The sequence below is a fragment of the Curcuma longa genome, chromosome 11 (genome assembly GCF_044706935.1).
Source record: "Curcuma longa cultivar G26 ecotype Majalengka, Jawa Barat chromosome 11, ITB_CL_G26_1.1, whole genome shotgun sequence".
Lineage (NCBI taxonomy): Eukaryota > Viridiplantae > Streptophyta > Magnoliopsida > Zingiberales > Zingiberaceae > Curcuma > Curcuma longa.
This window is the reverse complement of record NC_133871.1, coordinates 10,865,352-10,892,153: the sequence shown is the minus strand read 5'-3', so window position 1 is coordinate 10,892,153 and position 26,802 is coordinate 10,865,352. Positions and strand designations below refer to the sequence as shown.

At 35.4% G+C, this 26,802-nt stretch overlaps 4 protein-coding genes across 4 annotated transcripts; 3 read left to right on the top strand and 1 right to left on the bottom strand.

The window, feature by feature from the left end:
- The first annotated feature begins 682 nt into the window (after positions 1 to 682).
- Positions 683 to 6,807, top strand: LOC141840059 (binding partner of ACD11 1). The gene is made up of 8 exons (XM_074727950.1): positions 683 to 744; positions 867 to 970; positions 1,127 to 1,208; positions 3,253 to 3,321; positions 3,410 to 3,466; positions 3,554 to 3,894; positions 5,367 to 5,490; positions 6,438 to 6,807. Exons 1-8 carry the CDS (start codon positions 739 to 741, stop codon positions 6,456 to 6,458), a joined length of 804 nt encoding a protein of 267 aa, XP_074584051.1. The 5' UTR covers positions 683 to 738; the 3' UTR covers positions 6,459 to 6,807.
- A 521-nt stretch (positions 6,808 to 7,328) lies between these two features.
- On the top strand, positions 7,329 to 12,445 carry LOC141840525 (uncharacterized). The gene is made up of 4 exons (XM_074728540.1): positions 7,329 to 7,475; positions 9,942 to 10,113; positions 10,831 to 10,947; positions 12,029 to 12,445. Exons 1-4 carry the CDS (start codon positions 7,366 to 7,368, stop codon positions 12,158 to 12,160), a joined length of 531 nt encoding a protein of 176 aa, XP_074584641.1. The 5' UTR covers positions 7,329 to 7,365; the 3' UTR covers positions 12,161 to 12,445.
- Positions 12,446 to 14,177: 1,732 nt separating this feature from the next.
- Positions 14,178 to 16,799, top strand: LOC141839194 (B3 domain-containing protein REM16-like). Its single transcript, XM_074726886.1, has 4 exons — positions 14,178 to 14,372; positions 15,633 to 16,125; positions 16,199 to 16,440; positions 16,530 to 16,799. The coding sequence occupies exons 1-4, from the start codon at positions 14,256 to 14,258 to the stop codon at positions 16,797 to 16,799; spliced, it is 1,122 nt and encodes a 373-aa protein (XP_074582987.1). The 5' UTR covers positions 14,178 to 14,255.
- A 1,627-nt stretch (positions 16,800 to 18,426) lies between these two features.
- Positions 18,427 to 24,971, bottom strand: LOC141839192 (serine carboxypeptidase-like 13). The gene is made up of 15 exons (XM_074726885.1): positions 24,820 to 24,971; positions 24,587 to 24,728; positions 22,864 to 22,953; positions 22,657 to 22,782; positions 22,480 to 22,582; positions 20,845 to 20,882; positions 20,246 to 20,347; positions 20,012 to 20,095; positions 19,776 to 19,928; positions 19,553 to 19,624; positions 19,332 to 19,462; positions 19,119 to 19,232; positions 19,006 to 19,051; positions 18,824 to 18,920; positions 18,427 to 18,514 (listed from the first exon to the last, which is right to left on the bottom strand). Exons 1-14 carry the CDS (start codon positions 24,969 to 24,971, stop codon positions 18,837 to 18,839), a joined length of 1,437 nt encoding a protein of 478 aa, XP_074582986.1. The 3' UTR covers positions 18,427 to 18,514; positions 18,824 to 18,836.
- Between the last annotated feature and the right edge of the window lie 1,831 nt (positions 24,972 to 26,802).

Genomic DNA, 26,802 nt, shown 5'->3' with positions numbered 1-26,802 from the left:
GATTTACTCTCCCTCATATTTTAGGTGAGGAGGTCATAGGTTGACGGTTTCAACCTTTTGCAACACGGGAGAGTGGATGTCATAATTTGTGATTGAGGGGGTACGCGCCTGGTTAAAATTTTAAGTTTAAAGCTTTATAAAGTTGGTTATACTAAGTACGGTAATTTATTTGCTATATATATACATAATAATAATTCGAAATTATCTTTTAAATTTGGTATATTTGAATAATATTACTTAGAATGGTATTACATTAAAATATTTAATTTAATTAGGGAGGTGGACCGACGTAGACCTCTTGCGGGCCCCGTCGTTATCAGAGTAGACCCGGCGTTAAAGCGAAGCGGATGGGTGTGAAGGTGATGGAGCTGTCAACGGAATTAGGAAATTATAAAGAATTTAAACGCCCACATGCACATTTACCGTCGGATCTCCATCCGACGGATCAGACGTTTTCGAGTTCAAGAAGCAACAGCCAGTGGGGCGCCGCCAGCCGAAATGCAACTGGTAATCTGATCCCAAATTTACCCCTATAGTTTTCCATATCAACCATCATGCCCTTTCAGATATTTATCAGTTAATTGGCCCAGTGGTCTTCTCGATATTTTTTAAACATGGAAGGGTATTGGCAATACATCGGTTCTTTTCTTCCTCTAACGCCACAAGGTGGGAAGATTCCTGGAGAGACGACGCAGCGATCACTGAAAAAGTACTTTTTCGCCTATTTCTGACGAGGAGATGGAGGTAATGGCCAGAGATTAGAGCAAAAACTGTTCTATTTTGGTTATTTTTGGCTATTATTTTGGATTGTGTTGTGATGAATGACTCGATTATGGTGCGTGTGCGGTCCGGCATTTTTCTTCTAGACGAGAACGGTTCGAGTGCGGAATATCTCGGATCTAGCTGGAGAAAGGGAGATCCGGGAATTTTTCTCTTTTTCGGGAGATATCGAGCAAATCGAGATCCGTGGGTAAGCGTTTCTTGTTTTGTTAATGCTGTCTTTGTTGATTTTCCTTTCGCGTGGTTGATTTGATCTCTTATCGATTGAAGCACTCTTCAGACCTCTATTTCTTGAATTTTTTGTATTCGTTTTTGTCGTGAAAAATGCCTGTTTTTGTTACGGCAGCGGCAGGGACGCTGGTAGTGAGCGGGTCGCGTTTGTAACGTTTAAAGAACCAAGAGCTCTGGAGATCGCATTGTTACTATCGGTACCTTCGCTTTCCCCATTTTTCCAACCATGTAATTGCTCAACTCACTATTTTTTACTGGAGATTTTTTCAATGGAAAAAAAAGGGGTAAAAAGTTGAACATTTTCTGGCCGATGACTTAAATTACTTCAAAATTTTGTTCTTAAGACTCCAAAAATTGCTTGAGGAGGGGAAGCATTGGTGATCTTAACTAGTTATGTGGTTATCATTTATAAATTTTCTCTCTGTTTTGCATCGTGGGATCATTGGAGGCGAAGACTCATAATTTTGCCTCTTATTCTGAATACTGAGTTTAGTTCCACTTCCATAAAGTATCTTCTTAACTGGGAAAGATTACTAATAGTATCTACCTTCACTCGACTAAAAGTGTGCTGACTAAATTGGAAAAGGTGTGTAAAAATGGTGTAATTGGTAGGAGTATCTGAACACTATGGTTTGATTATAAAGGCTTTCATTTACTCGTATGTGTATGTTTATTCAAAACTTCCTTCATTTGCATAATCTAGGTGATTTACTTAGGCATATTGAAGCACTCACAATGTACAAAACTTCCATTTCACTTAGTAGGTGATGTTGCTTTCATGGGGTATCTTCTGTAGTGTTAATGGAATGGAGTTGAGGAGGAAAGGAGTCAAGCAACAAAATGATAGCAAGTGGAAAGCTAGTTAAGATGTAAATACTTCCAGCAAAACAATTCCCTCGAGAGAATAATGATGAAATGGTAGATGAAGACGATGAGTGTTACACATCCAGTATTGCTACTGGTCATCTCAGCTTTTTTGCTGGATTATGATTACATCCTTTGCATAGATTAACTTTCTTGGATTCGATACCACTTGAGACTTTAGTTGTGATATATTGTGGAGATGGTTGTGATGTTAGTGATCTTAATTTGTGATTCAATTTTTCTTACTAAACAATGTTTTCAAGTGTTATATCTTGTCCCTTTCAATTGCATCATCTAAAATCAAGTTCAACTCTTAGAAGTAAACATAACCCATTAGGCATTGTATTAAACTCAATATATACTAAGGAAGATTTTTTTTTTTTTTGTTATGTGATAGACAAAGTGGAGAGGTTAGAGACAGAAGAAAAATCTTTTCACATGGAAGCATGGAGTGGGTGATAGCCAAGATGAAGCTGACACCCAATAGTGTTAGAGTAGAAGCTATGCCACACTAAGGCATGAGAACAATGATGAGGGTTGAAGTGTTGATGAGTCAATACCCAATCGTGATCAGGAAGAAGTTGTTGTACATTAAGACAACAACACAACAATGAGGGTGGAACCATTGCCGACTCAGAAGTTTTGTGGCATCAAAGTCATCCTCTCTTTACGTGGCATGGTTGTTGCATTCCTGTTTCTCTCTTCCACCATATCAATGTCATACAAACTTGAAGTTGGCCACAAGGGTGGAGTCGAATGATTTTCTAATGCTAAGAAGTATTGAATGTGAAATGTCATATTGCCCATTTATTTCATAAAGAAATAAGATAAATATTAATTTGTATATTGTAATTATAGATTTGAACCTATACATCATTGTATGAATCAGTATTAGTTTGCTTTTTTAAGATGTAAAAATAATTCCAAGTGAGATAGATTTTTTTTTGAAAAAACATATTTTTAATTTTATATTAACCTTATGATTTAATAAGGTTCATGGTTCAAAATTTATTTAAAGCGATTCATGATACTTTGACAACTTTGCACCTATTCTCAATTAAATAGGAAAATTGTGTATTTTAACATGTAAAAATTTTCTAAGGCATGAAAAAAATTCTGAGAATCAGAAATTTGGAAAAAACAATGGAATAAACACTTCTTGATTATCCAGTTGAAAGGTGTTTTTGATGTGTCTAACTTGTGAAAACATATTTAAAGATTGACTTTTGAGTTTCCTACTTCTGAAATAATTTAACACATGGAATTTTGAGTGCTATTGCTTTGATTGCAAATGTTATTCATTTAATCATTTACAGCTGTTAAAATATTGGTTCTTCATCAAATTAATGGTCTGTTATGCTTGTTGTTTGTCTGTAGGGAGCCACTATTGTTGACCGAGTTGTCAACATAGCTTCTGTTGAAAATTATGTTCCTGCAATTGAGGAGGTATTGTTTAATGTTTAATTTTTTTGAAGACTTTATAGGTACATAGTTATTTTGTGGCTGTTTCACTTGTTAATTTCCTTTCATGCAGCAAGTTGCATTAAATGAGGCAGAAATTGCAATCCCTGACTCCATGACAAATATTGAGGTGTGTGTAAACAACAATACAATGTTTTACTCAAAGCTCTAATTTATATGATATTATTGCAACGAGTAACCCGGTTGCTCCATGTAGGGTGGTAGAAGTAGTCCAAGTGCTGGACAAGACTATGTAAATAAAGCTCATGTTGTTGTATCGACTGTTCTAGCAAAGGGTTCAGCCCTCAAACAAGATGCTTTCAGCAAAGCTAAGGCATTTGACGAGAAGCATAGATTATCAGCTACTGCATCTGAAAGGGTTATTTCTTTTGATAGGCGTGTTGGCCTTTCAGAGAAATTTAATGTTGGAATATCTATTGTCAATGAGAAAGTGAAATCTGTGGATCAAAAGCTACATGTGTCTGATAAGACAATGGCTGCAATAATTGCAGCAGAGCGCAAGCTGAATAACACAGGCACAGCGGTGAAGACCAACAGGTAGTTGTGTTATCTGCAGCATAAGTTTTTGCCACACTTTCTTATAAACTAAATTGTAGCAAAAGGAAGAGAAAATAAATTCTGCTTTGACTAAAAAAATTTGAGAATTTTTGAGAGATATTTATGGTCTAGTGGAACAAGTAAATATATTTTCTTCTTTCTGGTTGAAGGCATATTCCTATTTGTTCTCCTGCAATTATAGCATCATGCAACTTCTTTACGATTGGAGAAAGGGTTTGGTGGAATTATCCTTACAAAATAACATATTTTTTTGTGGCCTTTTCATTTAATTGGTCTTTACTTTCTAAACCTTTTGAATCCTTTCTTTCAGAATCAGTCAGTTCCATTGCATATATGAGTGAGAACAAGAAAATCTGTACAAACTAGATTGAACAAGATAATTTGACATGGTTTTTTCATGGGTTTGAATATTTACATTGTCCAGGATCACACAAAATATTTTATTGTCATCAGAACAAACACAAGAAGGTTCACCCCCATCTTATAGTGAGTCTACAGCATACAAAGCCAAATCAGATTACAATAGAAATTGGGTAACTGTAACAGATATCCATGAATATCATTCCAACATATTATGTAGTGCATCGAGGCTCCACTTTACCAGCACTTTACCCTTTGGCATGCCTCTTTGCTCTTGAATTCTATAATTTTTTTCTGCATAGGCATTAACAAATTGTTTATATATTGGCAATTGCTAGAAGCTTAAAACTTATTTATGTTCTATTATCTGAAACTTCTTCAGATGATTATTTTTATTGATTACGTGCTTGACAACTATTTAAATTATATATTTCTTTAATATAACTATTTCTATTTGAATATGCTTAGGCCTGTTGCCTATCTAATGTATATATGCATTAGGTGATTACTTGATTGCATGCTATTTACATACTTTGCTTTTAGAACCTTGATTACATTCCATTCTTCATTTACCTTAGCTGTTTCATTGCCCATTTGTTACTATTTTCTGGTATTCATCATCAAACCGTGTCACTCCCAACTACTTGGGATTGGCTACATAAATCTTATCACTCCAATGCTATAACATTATTAGTGTGCAAATTAAATAAATCATTTGTTATCACATGGAATTTGGCCTCCCTAATCATCTTCTAATAATAACATTGACTAATGTTTCATTGCTGTTATTCAATGTCCAAAATGCTGGCAAATTTAATCCATACTTTAGTGTTGAGCATCTTGTCTGGTACTAGTAAGACTAATTCAAGTCTTATTTTGGTGATGTTTTTAGTATATTATAGGGTAGAGAACCATCTTTAGAAGATAGTTCCATTCAAATTTCTGAAGTTAGGCATAACTTTATGTTGAGTGCCATGTGCATTGCTTCTATATTTTAGTATTGTTTAAGTATTCTTAATTCTCATGGATATAGTAGAAAGTGGGTCTTAAACTATCATTCTATTGCTGATGTATTTTGGCTGAGAGTCCAGGTACGTATCTGCTGGAACGTCTTGGTTAAATGGTGCTTTTGGAAAGGTAGCAAAGGCTGGTCATATAGCAGGCGCTAGAACCAAGGAAAAGTTTCAATTGGCAGTCTCAAATTTAACAGCAAAGGTAGTGTATCCTACTTGTTTCATATTTAAAGTTTAAACTTCATAACTATTAATTTGAACTACTTTTGAACATCAAAACCTGAAATCACTCGCATAGTCTTGCTATAGCTGATATGTTGATAGTTAAAATCGTTTATGGAAGATGTCGTTGACAGGTGGGTTACTTTAAACTATTTCTAAATATAATCTCATTACATTGGTTTAGAGAGGAACCTTAGGATTTGTTAGGTGATTTCATTGAGGGAGATGAGAATTATTGTTTCCTAATATGTCCTCATTACTTCAAACCAATGTCTCTAGCACCTTGTAGTATCAATTTTGAAGCCTTTTAATAATTCTACTCTAATCGTTTACTGATGTTGCTCTAGAATCACTCTTGCCCAATCTATCAATAATAGCATCAATGAGAGGAAACTGCTTGTTTCTTATGCCTTCTAGTAATAAATAAACCTTGAATGAGGTTAAGTACCTAATGAACTTGTTGGGTGCATTATTAGACATCAACATGCTGTTGGTTCGTTAATTGATAGCTGAAATTTATATCAGAAGTAACTTTGTAGCAGATCATCTAGGATTAACCTGTAAATTTGTCTGTTTGATTCAGTATTTTCATTGCAATGCCTTTGGCTCATAGAAATAAATGGATAAGGTTACTATGATTCTCATAGGTTTGATCAAACATCTTTAACGTATCATCTGTTCGATCAGGCATGAGAAACTGCATGCCTGATTTGATGCATCATTTTCTTTAGTAGTGTCGACCTTTACGAATCCTAAGACTAGTTTATCGTGCCTTTCTTTAGTAACGCAAAACTCCATTCTTTTGCATCTTCAAAGATATGATTCCATTAAATGCAGTTGTATAAGAAAACTATACTCTGCTGATTTAATTTTGTTGTTTTGCCACCATTATCTTCACTAACTGTGGCCTTTCCGTTTCAACTGCAGGATCCAGTCGTCGCCGCTTGATCAATTTACATCTCTGTAGAAGTTTACACTCATCAAAGAGAAAAAAGCAGTGTTCATACATTGATGTCATCAGAAAGACACCAAACTATTGCTGTGGATGTGGTGCATGACAGGAAACCAAGCCATTGATGAAGAGCCCTGCTGATGTTTCAACATTGTCGATTGCTGTGGTTTGATTGTATTCTTTGTGTATCAAGAGTGGTAGAAGTTCTAGAAATCAGGTAAAGTTGAATCGCTTGTGCCGTATGATTTGAGGGCGAAATGTCGTCTTTTCTAAGGCATGGTCATGGTGGTACTGATCTGTGTGAAGAATGATCTTGTGAGTGTGAGAATTTGTTGTTGAGATGTTTCTGATGATTATGTTAGATGCAATCTTTCTAGGGCTGCCTTCTCTTCAATTCAAATGTAGAGAATCATTAGCTTTGTAACAAGAAGCCAAAAGTAGGCGAAAGAGTACTCGGATTCAGATGAATCTGTCTTGAAGGTTTGCTTTCTCTCTTTAAATTCCTTCAGGGTGAATTAGGTTTACGGCTTTGTTTCGGCACCGTAGATCCTCCATCGCATCGACCGAGACAAGGTTGTTTCGGGTGAAGATTAGGTGTGACAATTGAATCAATTTAAACTCACATATATGATGAACACCAATTCCTCCAAAGCATCCAGGTCTCATGTTCCTCTGAAGCTTGGCGGCAAGTTTATTTTTTAAAAGTAGGGGCTTGTATGGTAATTATGGGAAAAAGAGGGGGGGAAGGACAATTTGCCCAAAACAAAATGTTTTTTAAATGGCATTTAATAAATTTTGCCTGATTATTGTTCTCCTGGTCACCAGCGACCTATAAATAGATTGGGGCCCCGTTGCCGTGCTCTCCCAAGCATCTCTCTCTTTGGAAGTCGAGCAGAAGAAACCATGGGAGAAGAGCGGGTGAAGGAGGAGGCTCTTCGAACCCTCGGCCTCTTCCAAGCGCTCCCCAAACTGGTCGTCTTCGATCTCGATTACACCCTCTGGCCTTTCTATTGGTGAGTGAGCCCGCATCCCAACCTTCTTCTTGATGTGCTTCTGATCCGTTTGATCTGTTTCTTCGACATGCGCGATTGCGATCGTTGGTTGTTGATCTCCGTGTTCTTTATGCTATCGATCGTAATTATCTTTGGTTTCTCAAAATAATGTGTGAATTTTAGAAGTTATTTTTGAGAGAGTGAAGAGTCGCTTTTGTTGCGGTTTGTCGCAGCAGCGGCCTGATCTTTGACGAAGTTAGAGAGGCGATTTGGGAGTTCCTGGCAAGTTTGAGCAGACACTTTGCTATATTGGGCATGTGCCAAAGATAGTGATCGAGAAATTCCTTGGGGTTCGTCAGGAAATTCCGATGGAGAAAAGATTTGTTCAGAGATTGACAATTTGCAGTTAGAAGCGCTGATCACGAAATGGGCCTTGACAGGCATGGCCGAATCCGAATAACGGCAACCGGGCTGCGGCCTAGGCTGGGTGGTAGTTCGCCAGTCAATGTGTTAGGTTCGGCATTGCTTGATGCCGGGCCAGGTTAGGGCATGACACGGACATGGGTGGGCATGAAATGCGGGCTCCTTGGCTCAATTTTGGGATCAGTCAGGCACATACCTTGGCTTGGGACGAGTTCAACTTGTGTGCTTGGGATGACCCAAGCTCATGCCCAAAGTACTCTTTTGCCTCAAGTATCCATAACGTCCCTACTTTTTAATAAAATCATGGCAGTATCTTAGTCTTTTATTAATAAAATAATTCGAAAAAATAGAAAACATTGAAAAATAATTAAAATTCTGATACAAATAGTTCCCTTTCCACTCCATTATTTGTCCAAATTTATTATTGATTTCTCACTCATTGTTCATATCTCAATTCTAGAGTGTTTTTTCTCATTCTCTAATCTATATATTCTACATTTCTAATGCCAATTATTGTTTCCTCATTCTCTCATATTTTACCATATATTGTTGGATATCTAAGTTACGCCAACATCATAGATGAGGGCATGAGTATGTTGCTTACAATGCCAGGACAATGAAGGATCATGGTAGGTGGAGCGTAAAGCTAAGGTTATATTGCAACTTATGGTTTACACCACGGTTTCATGATCCTCAAATATTAACACTTGTTGTACAATAGAACCAAGTCCTTGGTCAAAGACACTCTCTTACCTCTTTCCTTGGAGTTGCATTGATAATGATCTATCATGCTATCTAGATAGTGACTCTATGGGGGGCAGTATATCTTGTTGACCAGAGTTTAAGAGTTTGTTGACATGTCCCTTTCACGGCTGTCAAGCGCTCACTAGGCAACTCTAAGTCTTTTATTGGATTATCTATTGCTATTAAATTGGCTATTAGTCATTCACCACAACATCAAATTCCATATATGATGGGGCTGTACAAGAGCAACATTTCTTGACAGTGCTCCAGCATGAAGATTGAAGCACCATCTGCCAATCTTTGTGTTCGTGTTCATATGTAACTTTTTTAAAATTTTATTCTTAAATCATGTAACTTTTTAAAATTAATTATTTTTTTTCAATTTTTCATAATATTATATTTAATTTTTTATAGTATTCTTTCTGGCCCATTAGGGCTGGCCTGGGCACTAGGACTATGCTTGTGTCAGGTTGAGGTCATCCATGGAATCTCAGCCCAGTTCATTCTGTCTCTTGCCTGACAAACTGGGCTGAGAATGTTATCCCTCCTTGTTTATTTAGTCTAATGCTGACTTTAGAGCATGCTCAAGCATGTGGATTCTTCTGTATCCAACTCATTTGGTTAGGCCATGCTATCTTCTTTTGATAAGAAAACCTTCAAATTTATTTCTAACATAAATTTTATAATTTCCTTTTCAGAAAATTATTCAATTTGTATGTTATGTTGTTTGCATCAAGCAATGCCCTGAATGGTATCTAGAATGATGCTTTTGTTAAGACTTAAGTGACAAGAATTGTGACACTTCAGTAATTTCATGCAATCTTTGTTATAATATTCCCTGCTGTACTAAAACGTGTTTCTGGGCATATAGAGATTTCTTAATCTGTGATGGTTTCATTTACTTGAATGACTTTACTGTATGTTAGTTTCTGTGTTATCTAAAATCTGTCATTATTAGGGGATCTTCTTTGATAATACAATGCTGTGTTGGTTACCTGGCCTTAATGAGAGATACTCCAGGGAATGGAAAGAAGCCAAAAGAAAAAATATTATACAAAATTTGTCAAACAGATGACCTAGCAATATGTTAATCACGTAGGATAAGCCAGTCTGCATATGCATTTAATCACTTCAAATTTCTTTTTGCTACTATTTTTCTATATAATAACCTTTGTTCAAACCAAATGCTTTTAAGGGAAAGTGTGCTTACAACATTGTTAGTGGATTTAGCAAATGGGCAATTCAAAATTGAGGTTGGGATTCAACAGCATTTTATATGTTTTAAATCAATCTCATGTTCATTTTCTGATTATTTTCCAGCGAATGCCGCTCCAAAAGGGAAATGCCGTCTCTCTATCCACATGCTAAGGGTATCTTATACGCACTTAAGGATAAAGGCATTGATGTGGCAATTGCTTCTCGATCTCCGACTCCTGATATAGCTAAAACATTCCTTCAGAAATTGGGCATCCAATCCATGTTTGTTGCTCAGGTTAGTCATCAAAAATTAATTCATGATCTACATGACAAAACTATATTTTGTACATAAGTATAAATAGACGATGATCTAGCTCATGAGTTCAATTTTAAGTGTATAATTTTTAATTTGTCTGAGTTGATCTCATGGTTGCAGAAAACATGATATTAGCGATAGATTGACATTAGTGACATTTTTTAGTCAATCCATTTGCTATTTGTTTTTTGTATTATTGTGTTGGAACTCCACCGGTTATAATATATTTGAAGTGAGGGAGATGCGTAGCATGTCTGATTCATCATAGCATTTCTCTCCATACGACCAATTGTTGTTGTATTTTGCCTTGATTTGTTAACTCATTTGGGTTTTTGTGTTTTTTAAAACTGCCTAACACTGTTTGAGAAAAGTTATCAAGCAGCTACATATCAACCCCATGTATGCGTACGCTCTATGCATCAAATAGCCTATATTGGTATCATCATCATGATCAAGTTGTGTTCTTTGGTTATATGCATATGACTTTTAAATCTTTGATACCTGGGTATTTATTGGATTCAAATGCTAACTATTATGATTTGTAAAGGAAGATTAATCTTTCTTCAAATTTATATCAGCAAGTTAGTATAATTATATTCAATAACAAAGGAACAATGAATTTTAGGATAATGTGAAGACTACTTTATAGTAGAAATTTTATGCTAACAGACCAGAATGTATCTATTTCTGTTTCAGGAAATATTCTCTAGCTGGACTCACAAGACTGAGCATTTTCAGAGGATTCAAAGAAGAACTGGAATATCATTGAAATCAATGCTTTTCTTTGATGATGAGTACAGAAATATTGAAGAGGTAATTTCATTTGACTTTTCTCCTGTTTTGCATGTAAAGTTCTAATAAATAATAGCGAGGGTGTCAGAAAATCTATATAACTATCAACTCATGTAGTTTACTAGTTTCATCTAATATATTCCATGTAGGCTTGATAACCGACAAAAATATCTTGGCTATCTAACCTAGCTAATATTGGATACTCAGATGAAGCATAGACAAAATTAACCCCAATTTTAAGTATATCAGTGCTTGTATTCTTGTGACGTTCATAACCTCTAATTATATTTTATTAAGTTCATTTGCAAGATAATGTATGTCATTCATTTGTATTCGAGAAAATTTGGACCCTAATGGAAATTTTACTTGGAGAGAAAAATGGAGAGGAAGAAAAGTCCAAAGGTATTTGGATAATATTTAGAAATCCAATATTAAAATATTTGGATAATAATAAGAATATTAAGCATATATTTGGATAACATTCGCTCTAAATATTAACAATTTTGTTTTCAAATACTCGCTCTGTTGAAATCGCCATCTATGTATAACAAATTTTGTTTTCGCCTTGCAGTTTCCTGATACTCTCTTCATGCTATTTCGTCCGCTGATGTTTCCTGTGATACTCTTGCTCTCCTAGTTGTTAGATAAAAATATGACATATAACTTAGCTTAAGTTAGATTCCGTTTCTGCATGCATCAGGTTTATATATCTTCTTTTTTTTTTTTTTTTTGTAGTTTTTTGACGATATTATAGCCTTGATTTATTGCCAAGTAGATCCTAAACTTAAGCACAAGTGAAACAGGTATAGTTGTGCACAACTTAAAAGTCATACCAAGAGGAAGGTATTTTAAGAGATATCGACATTAAGAACTCTATTTTCTTCTAATACAACTGCAATTTTAGTCTTCTTTATTTATCCTCAAAAAATGCCTCCATCTACTGCACGCTGATTTCAACATTCTTTTTTAATCACATAAATTTACCTAAATCTAGTTTATACTAAATTAATGCAAGGTTATTTTGTATTTCTAAGTAATTTCTTCATGACTAACAACCATCCAGTTTCTCACAGCTGCTATGCTCTATGTGACATTTTTTCAGGTCTCAAAAATGGGAGTGACAAGCATTCACGTGGAGAATGGTGTCAACCTTGATAAGTTAAGATTGGGACTGAGAATCTTCTCTCGTGCTTCTACCTCAGCCAACATAGATCAGACTGATGTAGATAATTAAGAAGGGTAAAAAATCATCTGCCTGGACTCATTTTCGATCTTGGAATACTTCCTTTTCTGAATTATGTGATCGTAAATTTCATTCAACTGCTTTGTCTATCCTTTAGAAGTGGAGTTTCCAATTTCCTAGTAGATGAGTCGATGGCTTCTGCATTTGATTGTATTTCTACTGATTTCTGGTTTAATAGCATGTGCTGCATCTTGGCCACGTAACTACGATAGAAGAATGCCTTTAGGGTGTGCAGTGGTACCTATTGGGTTGTATAAGTTTTGTTTTAAATTTATTTATGAAGTTTGGCTATTTCAATTATTACAAATAAATAAATAAAATAGAAGAAAGTAAAGGCAAGTTTTTTAAAGTTTTCTTTCCTGTCCTTTATTTTAGGGGTTGAAAAATAGGTGGAAATGAATATAGGAGTGTTTTGGATGTGAACAAACAGGAAATTGGATGGTTCTGGGAAAAAATAAAACTTATCTCTAGATATTAAAAGTTTTGCCATGATATATACTAAAGATGGACTAACGTTTTGACTTGTGAGCAGCTAGCATTATTTATTGTTCGAGCACTTCTTGAAAGTAATTATTCATACAAACTAGGGCCAATTGATTAATTTAGCACGATCATTAAATCTTCTTTTTAATTTAATATAATATATAAAAAATTCTAAACCTAGTATCTTATATTAGTTTTATTTTAAATATAACATAATAATATGAATTTAGATCATATCAACATATTGATTGAAAATATACCAATTTGCCCATGGGTTACAATGCACTCAGTGAAAGCCGTGAAAGTAGTCCGACGTTATGGACTTGACATGAGTATTTTTTAAATTTATTTTGATGAATGATTAAAAATTTTTATGAGATCATTATTTTATGATTAATCGATTTAAAGAATTAGATATTTAAATTATAAAAAAATATTAATTTACCGGATTCCATTTTCTCTTATATTTGTCATCCAAACAAAATTATTTTTTTTTCAAACTTTTAAATCTGATAAAATTTCTTTACTAAAATAGCATAATAATATTTTGTTGAATATTTAAAATTTTAAATATACATTAATGCGTGTTAAAAGTGTTAATTGTGATTAATGTGTCCAGTCCGTTTCAGATTTGGAAGTGATGTGAAAGAGCTGTCAAACGGCTTGCCGTCTGGCAGGATGGATCGATCCTTCAATTTGATAGATTGAAATATCACAATCCAACTCCAATTGAATTACGGATTTGAATATAAAAAATACTAATATTTTTAAATTTAAATCACGATCAGTCCATAAATTCATTAAATTTTTTATTTTAATTTTAAATTAAAAAAATTTCTTCTCAATCCGTGGATGCACCACGGATCGGTTATTCTGGACCCACAACCCTCGGCTAACCTGTTTATATTTTTTACTATTAAACAAATATGATTTATCAAATATATTGCATCCAAATATTTCATTATTACATCAGTATATCTATATACGTCAGCAGGCCAGTTTTGATCAAATAAGTATGATCTTCTCGGTTGTTGCATGGGATAATACAGTGCAATAAATGCAATTAGACTTTCTTGCATGGTTTTCACAGAGATTGCAAATTAGTCCTATCAATCAATACACTTCCGAGTTAAATTTTGAACATTAATTATTACTTAGAGTGAATCACAAAAGAGGGATTGCTTAAACCAAATCTCAGAAATTGATAATTAACAACGTATAGATAATTAGTGAACAAAATTCACTGTGTTGTCAGTGCATCATAAAAGAGGGGGTTCTTTTATTTCCCAAGGAGGTTGGCTTGGAGCAGAACAGGCTGAGAACTCAGCCCCATTTCTGAAACATGAGGTTGAATGAACAGCTTTATGCAGAGAGTTAGGTGAGAATTTGAAATCCCTTCCTGAGATAGAAAGACCAGCTAATGAGATCAAGGACAGACTATTTCCGATCACTGTTCCCCGTCAAAGCATCAACCGACCCAGTTTTATCAGAGAAACCAGAAATAAGAAGAAGAAGAAGAAGAAGAAGAAGAAGAACAAGTACCTGGTGAAGAAAGTCGGGAAGTGAAGATAGTTCCAGCTCTGGTCTTGGTTTCTGGAGAAACATGGCGCAAGGATGCCAAAGCTGCAGAAAGTTCGAGGAGCACATCTACTGGAAATATTTTGAAGACACAAGAAAAAGTTTTATTAAGATTCTCCAAGATGATTTCTCAAACAGCCTTGTGAGTAATTGTAAAACTGTTTTTATTCCTACTCTCTCAATGTTCAGCAATTTTACTGTTTTCACTACGGTACATGTTCTAGTTCAAGAAGAAAAAGAAAGGTTCATCAGGAATTCATATTTTGATTTTACTGTAGATGTTCTCATGCAAGGAGAAAAAGAAAGGTTCATCAAGTTCATATATTTATATTTACTAGCTAAATCAGATCAACAACACTGTTTTTCCATTGAGCAATAATGCTTTTTTCTACAAGTATCGAAGACATTAAACAGGACCAGGACAGATGTGATAAAGCTAGTTGCCTCAGCTGCAATGAAGGCAACTGATTAGTTTTACAAGAAATTGCATGACTCTGGTAATCAAACAGCCAAACTTATATCTTTTGTAAAGAGGAAGAAAATATACTTCTAACTCTTGGTAGATGCGATCATTAAAGAAAAATTGAATTAACTTTTCCTACTTCTCATAAGCAAAATATGGAAGATGATCCTTTGGGAAATTAATTTATCGTGATTAATTAGACTGAAAGTAGTTGTGTAGAAGTTTAAATTATATGTAAATTTTGACTTTTATCTTCATGCATGGTTGAAGTGGCCATTACTAATCCAAGATTGGATAGCTACGATTCTAGAATGTGTTCTGATATATAAAAGATTTCATTGTTTAGACATTTTCTTACCTTCCAGTTTCCATGCACCAAATGAATCGTCTTCCCATAACTAACAATGTTCACTCGGATGATGCAATAATTTCATCAGCACATCTCTCTTGTTGGCTCAAGGACTGCTACTAAGATGCTAAACAATGCTCGTAGTGTATCTGTACAAGAGCACACAATATCATAATGAAACAAGAATAATTGATTATAAAAAAACAGAGATAACTAAAACAGTATTTAATTATGCATAAGATCTGAAAACAGTAAATGAAGTACAAGAAATTATAACATATTACTAATTTAATTTTATTTAAAAGTAACATCATCTATTACTAATTTCTAGTTTGTTCTTTCTGATTCAATTTGCTAGATCTCTAGTAGAAGATACAAGTTCTTACATCTATAATTCTTTTATCACACTGATTATATTCATTAGTGTAGTCTTATTAAAGCTAAGTCAGTTGCATGTCTTGTTGAACAAGTTGCTATCCTGCTGTTAAAATGAGTCAAGAGTTACAGTATTTAGAACATACAAATATTCGTTCTCAGTTTTGATATTCTGTAGTTCTATAAACTAGTAATACTACACTAGAACTTTTCAGAAGATTCCAAGGAAGTTTGCAGCGCACTTCAAACAATTGAAGGACCAGGAACAAGTGATCAAATTAGTAGCACCAAGTGACCATACATGGAATGTCAAATTGATGAGAAATAATCTTGATGCATTTCTCACAGATGGCTGGAACACATTTGTAAATGACCATTCGCTAGAAAATGGTGATTGTCTAGTCTTCCATTTCACTAGTGAGGCAACTTTCAAAGTGATGATTTTTGATGTGAGTGGCTGCGAGAAGATTAATGCTTACTTTGTTAGAGACAACCATTCTCCAAGAACACATAGAGGAAGAAGGGATGAATCTGCAGAAGTAGAACTAATCTCTAATGAAGATACTGAAGGCAGCTCCTGTGGGGCACATCACATTACAGATATTTCAAATTTTTCAAACCATAAATCAAAGCTTGCAACATCCATCAAGAATATGCTTGAGAGAAACAAGAGAACTGCTCCAACAAAGAATCAGATGGATGGTTCGAGTAAGTTTTACAGGAAAAATAATAGTTCATTATACTTGTTATATTTTTCACTTGCTTTGTTTCCTCCACCTAGTCAAGTGCAGCAGTGATGATGCAGAAGCAGCAGCTGAGCCTTCGAATCTTGAGCAACAGCAAATCTGTGTTGCAGGGCTAAGCAAAAAAAGATCATATTCAATGTCTGGTCCTTTAAACCGGAGGCCGGCAACTGCTAAAGAGAAAGAGAAAGCTCTAAGTTTGGCCAAGCATCTCAAACCAAATTGTCCAGCTTTCATAGCAGTGATGAGGCATACAAATGTTCACAAAAACTTCTTTCTAGTGAGTTGATATTGATGTCTTCAACTCATGAACAACTTAATTGTTCTTTGTTTCTCCTACTAACAGTTAACCTTAATGAAAATGTTCAGCTGCTTCCAATTAAATTTGCGTCTGAAAATCTCCCTCAATGTGATAGAAATGTGGCGTTGCTGGTGGATGACGATATTTGGAAGTTAAACTATCTTTGGCAGTCCAATACAGCCAAGTTTGGAGGAGGATGGAAGAAGTTTGCACAGTGCAATGAGTTAGAAGTGGATGATGTGTGTCATTTTGAGCTCATTGATAATGTGAACTTAGTGTTCAAGGTTAGTATCTTTCGAACAGTGCCAAGGGTGGTGGAGCAAGAAGGTGATGTCTAAATATCAAGGAGGAAATAGAGAAGGAAACTGTAAGGCTAAAGTCATTAATGGTTAATTCCCTACTAATTTTACAAGACATTGCTGTAACTCTAATCATGCCACTCTTGTAGTGGTTAAGTTGGTTAAACTGTAGACTAAACCGTGGTGTGCTATATAGTGTCTGTGTTCTCTTTAGTTGTTGTGTTTTTTCATTATCATGTCTTTGGTCAAATACTATTTCATCACTTTGCTAATTTTAATTAGACATTGGTGTAGCATAAATCATGCCAAAGGTATCATTCAATTCTCGTTTGGGATTCTCAATTTGTCCCTCTATTTAATTATGCTTTTAATTTGGGTTTTGAATGTTTGAATGACAAATATTTTGAGTGATTAGATATTAGGGAATTAATATATAAGGAGATGATTCGAAAACAAAGGAGGAAGTGTTATGCAAGATAGAAGTATGTCTCTCAACAACTCTTTCAACATGCAATGGTATATGTTTGCCACAAGAAAACAGATTCATTCCTTCAATCATAGAGCATGTCAACCATGTCAATCGATACATGTGACTTGACCAATTAAAAATTCATATTGCACAAGGTACAATATTATACTATTTAAATTTAAAAAAACCTAATTGTGATTTCTAAAAATGTTTGGACTATTTTTTTTTAATAAACCAATCTTATTTCTCTCGTGTGTTCTCCACCTCTCCCCACCTTCAACGCCAAACCTTTCCCATCCATGCCATCGCCACGGCCCATGTAGTCGTCACCTGCATCATTGCTGCTTATGATGCCACAATCATTGTCCACATAGTTCTTGCCACCACTGCCGCCCATCTCCCTCCAATAGTGGATGAGGATCTCCCCTTTTCTTACTCGATCCCTCGTAGGAACCACAAAGCTTTTCCCTCTAGCAATCGAAGTTGGCATCGCCTATAGCTAGCAACTTCGGCCAATCCCTTTCCTCACATGCAATATTCGAGCAGGGAAGAATATCCTCAAATCCTTTCTCTTTCTCCTTTAGTTTCCCCGCACAATGTACTTTATTGTGAGTGGATTGTGGGTTGTTCATTACTATTTACAATGCATCCTTATCGATAGATGAATTGATTTTATATTTGTATACGATGCACTCTTGTATTAAGTAGATTGTAAGTCATTCACTTTTATACATGTCATATCTTTTAACAGGTGAATTGTGGATCGTTAATCCTTTTATAAATTATGTTGATTTTTGTGTAAAATAAAGCTGAAAAATTGTAACATTGTGAAAGAAGAAACATAGAGGTGATCTTCGTCAATGACAATTTGGGTAAAATATTACAAGATAGTCATGATAAGAGATAGTCAATGACAATATTGGAGACAATTTTATTAGTGTTCATTCATTTTATTTTCCCTATTGTGTGGATTATTGCTTTTATGCATTTTTCTCATTTGTTAGTATGAACCCAATTATGTCATTCAGCATGAGTCTAGTTATGTCATCATCATGAGTCAACATTTATCTAATAACTTGTTCAACAATTATTATTATTACAACCTTATGCACCCTTAATGTTGTCATTATGATGCAGTGGCCAATGTTGTTATCAGCAGGGAGACTATCCTTATATAGGGATAGAGCTATAACAATACAAATGTGTTGACAACTAGTTTGTCTCGGTGTTCCATCACAATGGAATGTGCTAGTCGTGTCAGGTGGCACGACTCAATACCCAAAGCCTACAATACATGCAACATAGATAGGGTATGAGAATAGTACTAGACAAAATGAAATGTATCCGAGGCCAATAAATTGACTTATATTGCTGCAAATTGAAGTTATTTGATTTCCTTTATTAATGTCATAGAACATATTGTCAAACATCTTTTCCACCATATACAATAGTAGGAGTTTCAATGATAAAATTACAAATTGAATTTAAAATATCTTTTCCCTACAATATCTTTTAAATGCCAATATATCTCAATATTTTTATTTTAATGAAATTAGTTTTACACATTAATATTCAAATTGAAAATATAAGCTACCTCTTCCTCATCATCATAGAGACTGGTCAGAAATCCACCTCTGGAACATGGCAAAACACTCCTTAGGCTTGTATGAGCAAGCTTCGTGCCCAGCACCCTGCCAAAAACAACAAACCCCACAACTTTGATCATATTCTTGCATGTTTTTCCTATTGTATTCATGTGGGTTGATTAAATAATACCTTAATAGTTGCAAATGTCAAATTGTTGGAATATGATTTTGTGTACCTGTGGAGAGAAAAAAAAAATTAAGATAAACATATATATATCAATGTGAAAGCATTAGAAAGCTCACCCAACAACTTGTCCTCCAACATGCCATGATCTCCATTCTTCCATAACAGGGTAACTGAGAGATTTTATCCATGCGTAAGTCCCAAGAAATGGCACATACATGTCATGATCCCCACTGTTTCAGTAGATAGAAAATGGCAAGTTACAGATCCTTGATCGATTATAGCGGTGATCAATGGTAGAGGCTAACAATGATAATAATTTGCAGATTCACCTGAAAACCAAAGCTCTATAACCTGCACGAGTAAGATTAAGGTGGTATTGCAAGCTACTTGGGGGGAGGTCATATTTGAACAAGTTATCTCTGAGATAATGGTTGCACCTGAACCATTCTGCCAAGGTTCCCTGCAACAGAGAGAACATTTCCTTGATTATAATTAGGTTGCAGCCAACAAAAAAAGAAAGTGATAAAAGTTATGGAAAATGAAGGGTTACCTTCTTGACATGTAGTGCCTCTTGTGTTAGATTGTTGTTCGCCCAAAAGTAGGAGAGATAATAAGCATAACTCTGAATAAAAGACACGGCTAAATCAATAATCACTTCTTGAGAAGAATAAACAAATGTATATAAGGTTCTAAACATAATGATTAATGGATCAATAAGCAATTTTCTTTTACAGAATTAGGGATTAATAGAGACTAGAGAGAGAAACTCTTACTCTGCATGTAAAATCAGGAGGAGATGGTGGGTAAAGTAAACCCATATGCTCCTCCAGCAATGATCTTGTATTCTTGCCTACTGAAAGTTGTGTTGGGGAATCATCACCACAGAGAGGGTCCAATATATAGAACATACTAATCTCAGTGCAAATCTATATGACCAAAGAGATAAATCAAGTCTTTGTTTGCAAATTATGAGTGGATTAGGTCATAACAAATAAGCCCATAAATAAACCTCTTCAAAAGTTTTTATATTGGCAGCACACCCCGTAGTTGTAGGATATCTATGGTCTTGGCCTCGGCAATTTTTTTGTACCATCTGCAAGAAACAGATATAGTTATGATTATTTCTTTGCAAGAATCCAAGGAAGACAAGGTTTGAAACTTCCTATGCAGACAAACATGGATAGACTATATATGTATAAGATTTACATTGGAAATTGGGACTTGTAAACATGAGAATCTATACCTTGTAGAACTCGTCAGATATGATCCCCATTCCATGAGCAAATGGTACACGAGAATTTATGTCAATACTTTCCCCAGTGAATGGATTGCCAAGAAGGTAACCCTACGAAAAGAAGACTAAATGTTGACCCAATATGAATTCTATTCTTACAATTGCAAGATCAACATCTAAGTTACTATGATAGTATTTACTTTGGTTACCATAATCACTAACAGTTTAAGTATTCTGGAAAAGGACCAATTTATGAATTTATGTTTATGATCTCAAAAGGAAACTCTGTAGTTTGACAATCACGAGATTTGATTTTTCATTTCCTATGGAAAATTGATATTGTTTTGTATTAGATTCTCAATCTTGTAGGTAGATGCATTGTTAAAAAAATTTTTGGATGTTTCTTTTATGTTGACTATCTAAAGCATGGAATGTCTACAAATCTAACTATTAAATGGAACTAATATGTATATTTTGGAAACAAAGTCAACAAAACTCAAAAAGTACTAATTCATAGCTAATATATGATGAGGAAACACCTGATCAGGAACCTTGTTACTTTGTTTTTTCTTCTTGATAAAGACTTGATTTCTTCCTTATTGACATACCTTGAGATTGAGAAGTGGTTGTTTCCCAGAATTAATACCTAATTAAATACAAGCAACATATTGGCATCATAAATTGGAGATCCTGCACATAGAAGTAATAGTTCAAGTAATGACTGTATAGTTAAAGGGTAGGTTTTCAAATTGCATTTGCTATCGGTTTGACTGTTAAAACTCATAAAAAGCCAATTTGACTCATGATTTTGATGATTGTTTTTTCAATTATCCCATCAATTCAATCCAAGGATCCTCACATACCTGAAATAAACCATGTGCATCCACGATTTGCATGGCACATAATCACAAGTTTCTTTTTCTTAGTTACTTCAGGAACCCTCAGATTTGGCCCATTTGCACTTATTGTAGGCAAAAGTATGTCCCATGTTGATTCAAACATGAGTGGCATCCAGCATTTGGGGGCAAAAATGAAGCAAAAGACCATATGTAAGTTAAAGAGAAAATCAACGCTCACATGTGGTAAGGTCAATTTTCATATCAACGCATGAGAATTCCCCAAAGATCTGATGCTAGCACTAAGCCACATTTGCTACCAACCTTAGTGTCTTTGCCATTGTCCAATGGTATATTACAAAAATATGCCTAAATTCCAGACAAAATGAGATTGTACTTTTTATTTTCCCTCCTTTCTTTGTGTATTCCTTTCTTGCTCCCACCAACCACATATTCTTTCTCCTCTCCACCGCTTGTCTTTCTTCTTTCCCTCCTTAATGCTAGAGATGTCAATGGGTTGTTCAATGGAATGCCCTAGCTGGCACAACCAAAATAATGCCACCCCAAGACTTGCATGAGCTCGGGCATGGTTGTGCACAAGCAAGCTTGTTGGGCCGAGAATTTAATAATAAAAAATAATTATAAAATTTTAAAAAATAAAAAATTTAAAAAATGTTAAACTAAATATTTATAGCAAATTAAAAGGTATATACAATTTTATATGAAAATTTATGGAATAAATAGCTTAGTGAGTCATAATTGACCCACACACAAGTGTAGAGTCTGACCTTTTGGTCAAGCACAACTTGTGGAGCATGATTCGTGTCTCAAGCTTGGCATTGCCAACCTATTTAAGGCTAGGCTACTCAATGAACAACCAATGGAGTATCATGTCAACCTAAGCTATGAGCATCCCAATCCAGTTAAAGCCTTTGCCTACATCGTACCGAGAATTATGCTTGCTCTCGCACATGTATTGTGTTCAATCAATTTTTAAGGCAATAATAACCAACGATAACAAGGAGGGAGATTGAATAAACAAGATGTGAGGCAAAGGTTGGGTAAAAACTACTTTGTGATTACTATCTTTTTCATCACCTTATAATAGAAAATAAGAGGCATTTTGGCAATTCCTATAATAGCTAATAGTGATGTTCTTAGGGTGAATATTGGAGGTGGTTAAGTGCTAACAAAGATTTTTTTGAGAGGACAGTTGAAAAATAAAGTGTTGTTTGTCAATTTGGAAATATATTTGTTGCATGGTGAACTATAATTTGTTTTATGGCTTAGTGGCTCCATAATAAGGTCAAACATAGAGTTAATTGAAAAACGTCATTACATAAATACTAGTGCATGAAACTCTTTTGTCATGGTTTTTTTTTGTAATTTGAAATGACATAAACTCACCTTCGGCTATTAATTGAGCAACAGCTGGAGCAATCCTCCCCGCATGTGATTCCCCAACAATGTAAAGAGGACAAGCGAGGAATTGGGGGCGGTCGATCAACCACTACATAAAAGAGTGGTTCAAAACTTAAGAAACAGGTGTAAATTTTCTTATTCATCTCTGTGGGGGAGTCCTACCTTTATAAGGAAATCATAGAGATAGGATATAGAAGTCCTCTCCCCCACGTCATAAGCAACTCCAGGGTTTTCAATGAAGGAGAAACCAGTCCCAACAGGGGAATCTACAAAAATGATATTTGCAATCTGCAAACAAATAAGTTTTAGAGAGATATAACATGAGGAAGAACAAATAATGTGGAAAGTGATGGGAGGTAAACATCGCACCTTGGTCCAAGCATATGGGCGTTGTTCTAGTTTAGGCAAGTTTTCATCATATTCCTTAGTTGTAAATGTTACCGGACCTACAAAGATAACCTGTAGAGGCTCAGAAAAAAGATGTAAAGATTGAAATTAATTAACAAAAAACAAGAAAGACTGATCATGCTTCAAAATATTTGGGTATGCAACTTTTCAGAGATTGCACTGAGAGCATGCAAGTAGTCATCAGTGTACAACCTCTTCTTGGAGATGATTTGTAAGGGTTTAACAATATATGCTGAGCCCATGGAACCTTCATTCTTCCAAAGCTCAGTATTGATATTTGATCATATAGTGTGGAATTGGTTAGCTTCCAGGGTCATCGAAGTTTCATTGGAGAAAACACTCTGCAATCCAACATATTTTGAGAGTGGCAAATGGACATTTGTATGTTTGACTTTGTAGGTTAGCAACTAATAACTCCCTCCCTAGCTTCCCTTTCATAAGAGAACTCCTTGGTTCAGGCGCGCAAACAACATTCTCTTGAGCTATTAAGGATATTTGCTTGTGCCAAATTTGGCTTGGATGACATGAGAGAAATTCCCAATTATTTGACATGAGAGACAAGTATTCTTGTAATGGTCATCCAATGGTTACCTAAGATGTCATCACTATTGGCTGATTGGACAAAGCCATATTGTTTTTAATCAATTTGTTTTCTAAGAAATAGATGTTCACTCGATCTAATATCTTCAACGGGCAAGTTACCTTTTGTTCTCTCAGAAAAAAACAAAGATTCGAACAAGTGACAACCAACTAAATATTAAAGGAGTTCATAGCTAGGAAGGAACTAATTGAATTAATTTCCAAATAACTATAAGACCTGGTCCAATGTTATATAACATGTACTTTTATTGAGCTCTAATGCAGTGAATCAACTGATTCTGTTCTGAATCACCCATTGCATAGTATTTGATCACTAAGACAAAAGGAGATTTGCACTTTAGAAGGGGGAAAAAAACTCAATGACCAAAAGAGGTAGATGCTCTCATGTGCAGATGCAGAAAATGTAGAACATTTGGAAAGGCTTCAGAGTACCTTGTTCTTTTTCCCACACATGATATGTAAAAATGAGACAAAGTATTCACATCTATATCCATACAAACTCAAAAAAACACTCTAACAATGAAATAAACAGTGTTTTCAGCCTGATTTTTCATGGCTATGATTCTTTAACTCATTTTGTGTTCTAGCGTTGGGATGACACTTGCAGACATATGCAGTGGCTATTGTGGACGAAAATAAATTGAGTAATTTCTTCTCATAGTAAACTTTTGAAATCTGGAGAGTTACTGGCGAGAGGACTTTGTTATACATAATGTCTCTAAACTTAAGTAGGTAACTATAAACTTTTTCTCTCATATCATAGAAATTCAATAGATTCTCTATTTACTTAAACTTAAGCTGAATCACGTGATATTGCTCTTGCATTCAATTATTGTGGTGTGTGTGTTTGCCATTTTTGTGTTGGATGAGATTGCCCTCGTTCAGACTATTTTCACCACACAAGATAAAGATTCTACTACACGCATTCAACATTCTAAGAACATTATTACTGATATGCATGATCTTTCAAAATGGCAGAGAAGGATAATTATTTCCATCGCTGATTTAATGCCTATACCAAAAACCATAATAATGATATCAAAAATGCTGATCCCGTCAATTAGAAGAACCCTCACTTACCTACTTCAAAGGCTAAAGCAGAGAAAGAAGAGCATCCGGGTCCACCCGAAAGCCAAAGAAGGAGGGGATCGTCCTCTGGCTTCCCCTCCGACCTTACGAAATAGTAGAACAGCTCCGCTCCCCTTTCTTCGTCCACTGAGACATAGCTACGTACGCAAAGAGACCGTCGCTTTAGGAAAACGCACGCAGTAGTCAAAAGGCAAATATGAAGCTTAATCCTGCAAGGCGTTCGCATACCCCGTCTCCATATGAAAGGGCAGAGGTCCCTGGTAGCCGGGGAGGTGGGTGACGACGGAGGCAGAGAGAGAGGAAAGCGAGCAGAGGAGGAGGAGGAGACATGGCCGGAGAAGATGGATTAGGGATAGAGACGACGATCGGAGCGACGGCATTGTTTGCCAAGCTCTGCACTGTTGCTCGAGAATATATAGAGGCGCTGTAGAATTCGCAGAGCTTAAACTATGCGCTCGTGATGTTGGAAATGCATAAAATATAATATGAATCTCGTGTGAAAGGAATAATTAATATCAACAGCGCGATTCCCTCCATGAACCGTTGTTGGTATATTAATTTATTAATTTATTATTATTAATTATTAAAATAACATTCCACACTATTTTTTTATATGAATTATCTCTAGAATTGTCAAATGGATCAATTCATGACGGGACGGACCAACTAATGACAGGTCCATCATATGGCGGGGTGGGACGGGCCAACTCACCAACTTGACGGATTGAAAAATCTCCAATCCAACCCAACTTAAGGTGGGCCGCGGGTTAGGCGGACCAACTCACGGACTATTAAAAAATAAAAAATATTGAAAATAATAAAAATTTTAAATTTAAATTATAATTTAAGTTGAAAGTGAATTTTAAGTTTGAATTATAATTTTTAAACTTGAATTATAATTTAAATTGATCAAACCCACTAATTTATTAAATTTTTTACTTTAATTTTAAAATTAAGATAAATAAATAAATTTTCTCAATTCGCGGGTCAACCCAAGCCCGTCGCGGGCCAACCCAAGTCCGTCGCGGGCCAACCCACGCGGGTCGCGGCCCTAGGCGGGCCAACCCAAGCCCGTCGCGGGTCAACCCACGTGGGTCACAGGCCTAGGCGAGCCAATCCTTATCAATCCATCTTAAAATAGGATTGATAAAATTTTAATTAATCCATCTAAATTAGGCGGGGCGGGCCAATCCGGCGGCCCGCTATAATTATCTCCGATTTAAATGCATAAAAATTGAATTATCAATTAAGTTATTTTAATAAAAAATAAAAATAAATTTAAAACAATTACCCATCAGGATTATTGGGCGGGATTAATGTGGGCCACCAACGTACCGGTCACCTATCTGATGGTAACTAAATTGGTAAGAAAGAAACGACCAGTGGTTATTTTTGCATCGATTCATATGCGCGAGAGAGCGCCAACTCAACTGGCGTCTTCTCGTTCCCTTCTCGCCCCACGGCTCGTTTTCCCGTCGCGTCGCTCCGATCTCTTCCATGCTTCCCGTTTCCTCTTCGCCGGCCATTCTTTCGCCTTTCGCATCTTCGCCTGGCGAAATCGGCGTCGATACGCCTGTTTCTCTCGCTTCTCGCACCTTGATGTGTGTTTAGGGTTGTTGTTCTGGTGGCGATCGAGACCTAAGCGCGCTCTTCTTGGAGAAGAAAAGGTTCGTTCCGAGCGAACATTGTGTGATCGGTCCTTGTTTGGGGGGTCATCTAGTCATCAATTGTTCTAATTTCACGGTAGATATGGAGGCTTTGTTGGATTAGATAGCGTCTAATTCTAGCGCTGGTTAGTAACCAGAAAAGGTGTTGTATTTCTTTTTCGAAAAAATTCTATTACTTGAAACTTCGAAAATTTTGATTTTATTTTTTTGCTAAAAATTTGATTTTGTTGTTATGATTGGTGATCTTCATTTGCTGATTAACTAATTGTTCTAATAACTGGTTAATTCTGCCAAAAGTGTAATTTGAGTTGTTGGACCTTTTTTCTTTTATATGCTTTTCAAATGCAATAGGATAGGCCGAAGGAATCAATTTTCAATTTGGTGTCGTATATTTATGCTCACATGATTAAGCTCCTATCCCATTAGATTAATCTGTAGCTCATGAAACCACTCTAGTTTGAAGGAAGATGTTAAATTATTTTAACCGTGCACGCTGACAATTATTTTCCATCAAAATTATAAGATAATTGGTTACAAAATCAAT

Excerpts from the sequence above, each read along its gene's own strand:
- LOC141840059 (XM_074727950.1), top strand. Across the intron at positions 971-1,126 it reads GAGCAAATCGAGATCCGTGG|CGGCAGGGACGCTGGTAGTG; the intron begins GTAAGCGTTTCT and ends TTGTTACGGCAG. Across the intron at positions 3,322-3,409 it reads ATGTTCCTGCAATTGAGGAG|CAAGTTGCATTAAATGAGGC; the intron begins GTATTGTTTAAT and ends CCTTTCATGCAG.
- LOC141840525 (XM_074728540.1), top strand. The coding sequence starts at position 7,366 with ATGGGAGAAGAGCGGGTGAAGGAGGAGGCTCTTCGAACCCTCGGCCTC. Across the intron at positions 7,476-9,941 it reads ACCCTCTGGCCTTTCTATTG|CGAATGCCGCTCCAAAAGGG; the intron begins GTGAGTGAGCCC and ends ATTATTTTCCAG. Across the intron at positions 10,114-10,830 it reads AATCCATGTTTGTTGCTCAG|GAAATATTCTCTAGCTGGAC; the intron begins GTTAGTCATCAA and ends TTTCTGTTTCAG.
- LOC141839194 (XM_074726886.1), top strand. The coding sequence starts at position 14,256 with ATGGCGCAAGGATGCCAAAGCTGCAGAAAGTTCGAGGAGCACATCTAC. Across the intron at positions 14,373-15,632 it reads ATGATTTCTCAAACAGCCTT|AAGATTCCAAGGAAGTTTGC; the intron begins GTGAGTAATTGT and ends AGAACTTTTCAG. Across the intron at positions 16,441-16,529 it reads TTCACAAAAACTTCTTTCTA|CTGCTTCCAATTAAATTTGC; the intron begins GTGAGTTGATAT and ends GAAAATGTTCAG.
- LOC141839192 (XM_074726885.1), bottom strand. The coding sequence starts at position 24,971 with ATGCCGTCGCTCCGATCGTCGTCTCTATCCCTAATCCATCTTCTCCGG. Across the intron at positions 22,583-22,656 it reads TCTATGATTTCCTTATAAAG|TGGTTGATCGACCGCCCCCA; the intron begins GTAGGACTCCCC and ends TCTTTTATGTAG. Across the intron at positions 19,463-19,552 it reads AGGCACTACATGTCAAGAAG|GGAACCTTGGCAGAATGGTT; the intron begins GTAACCCTTCAT and ends TCTCTGTTGCAG.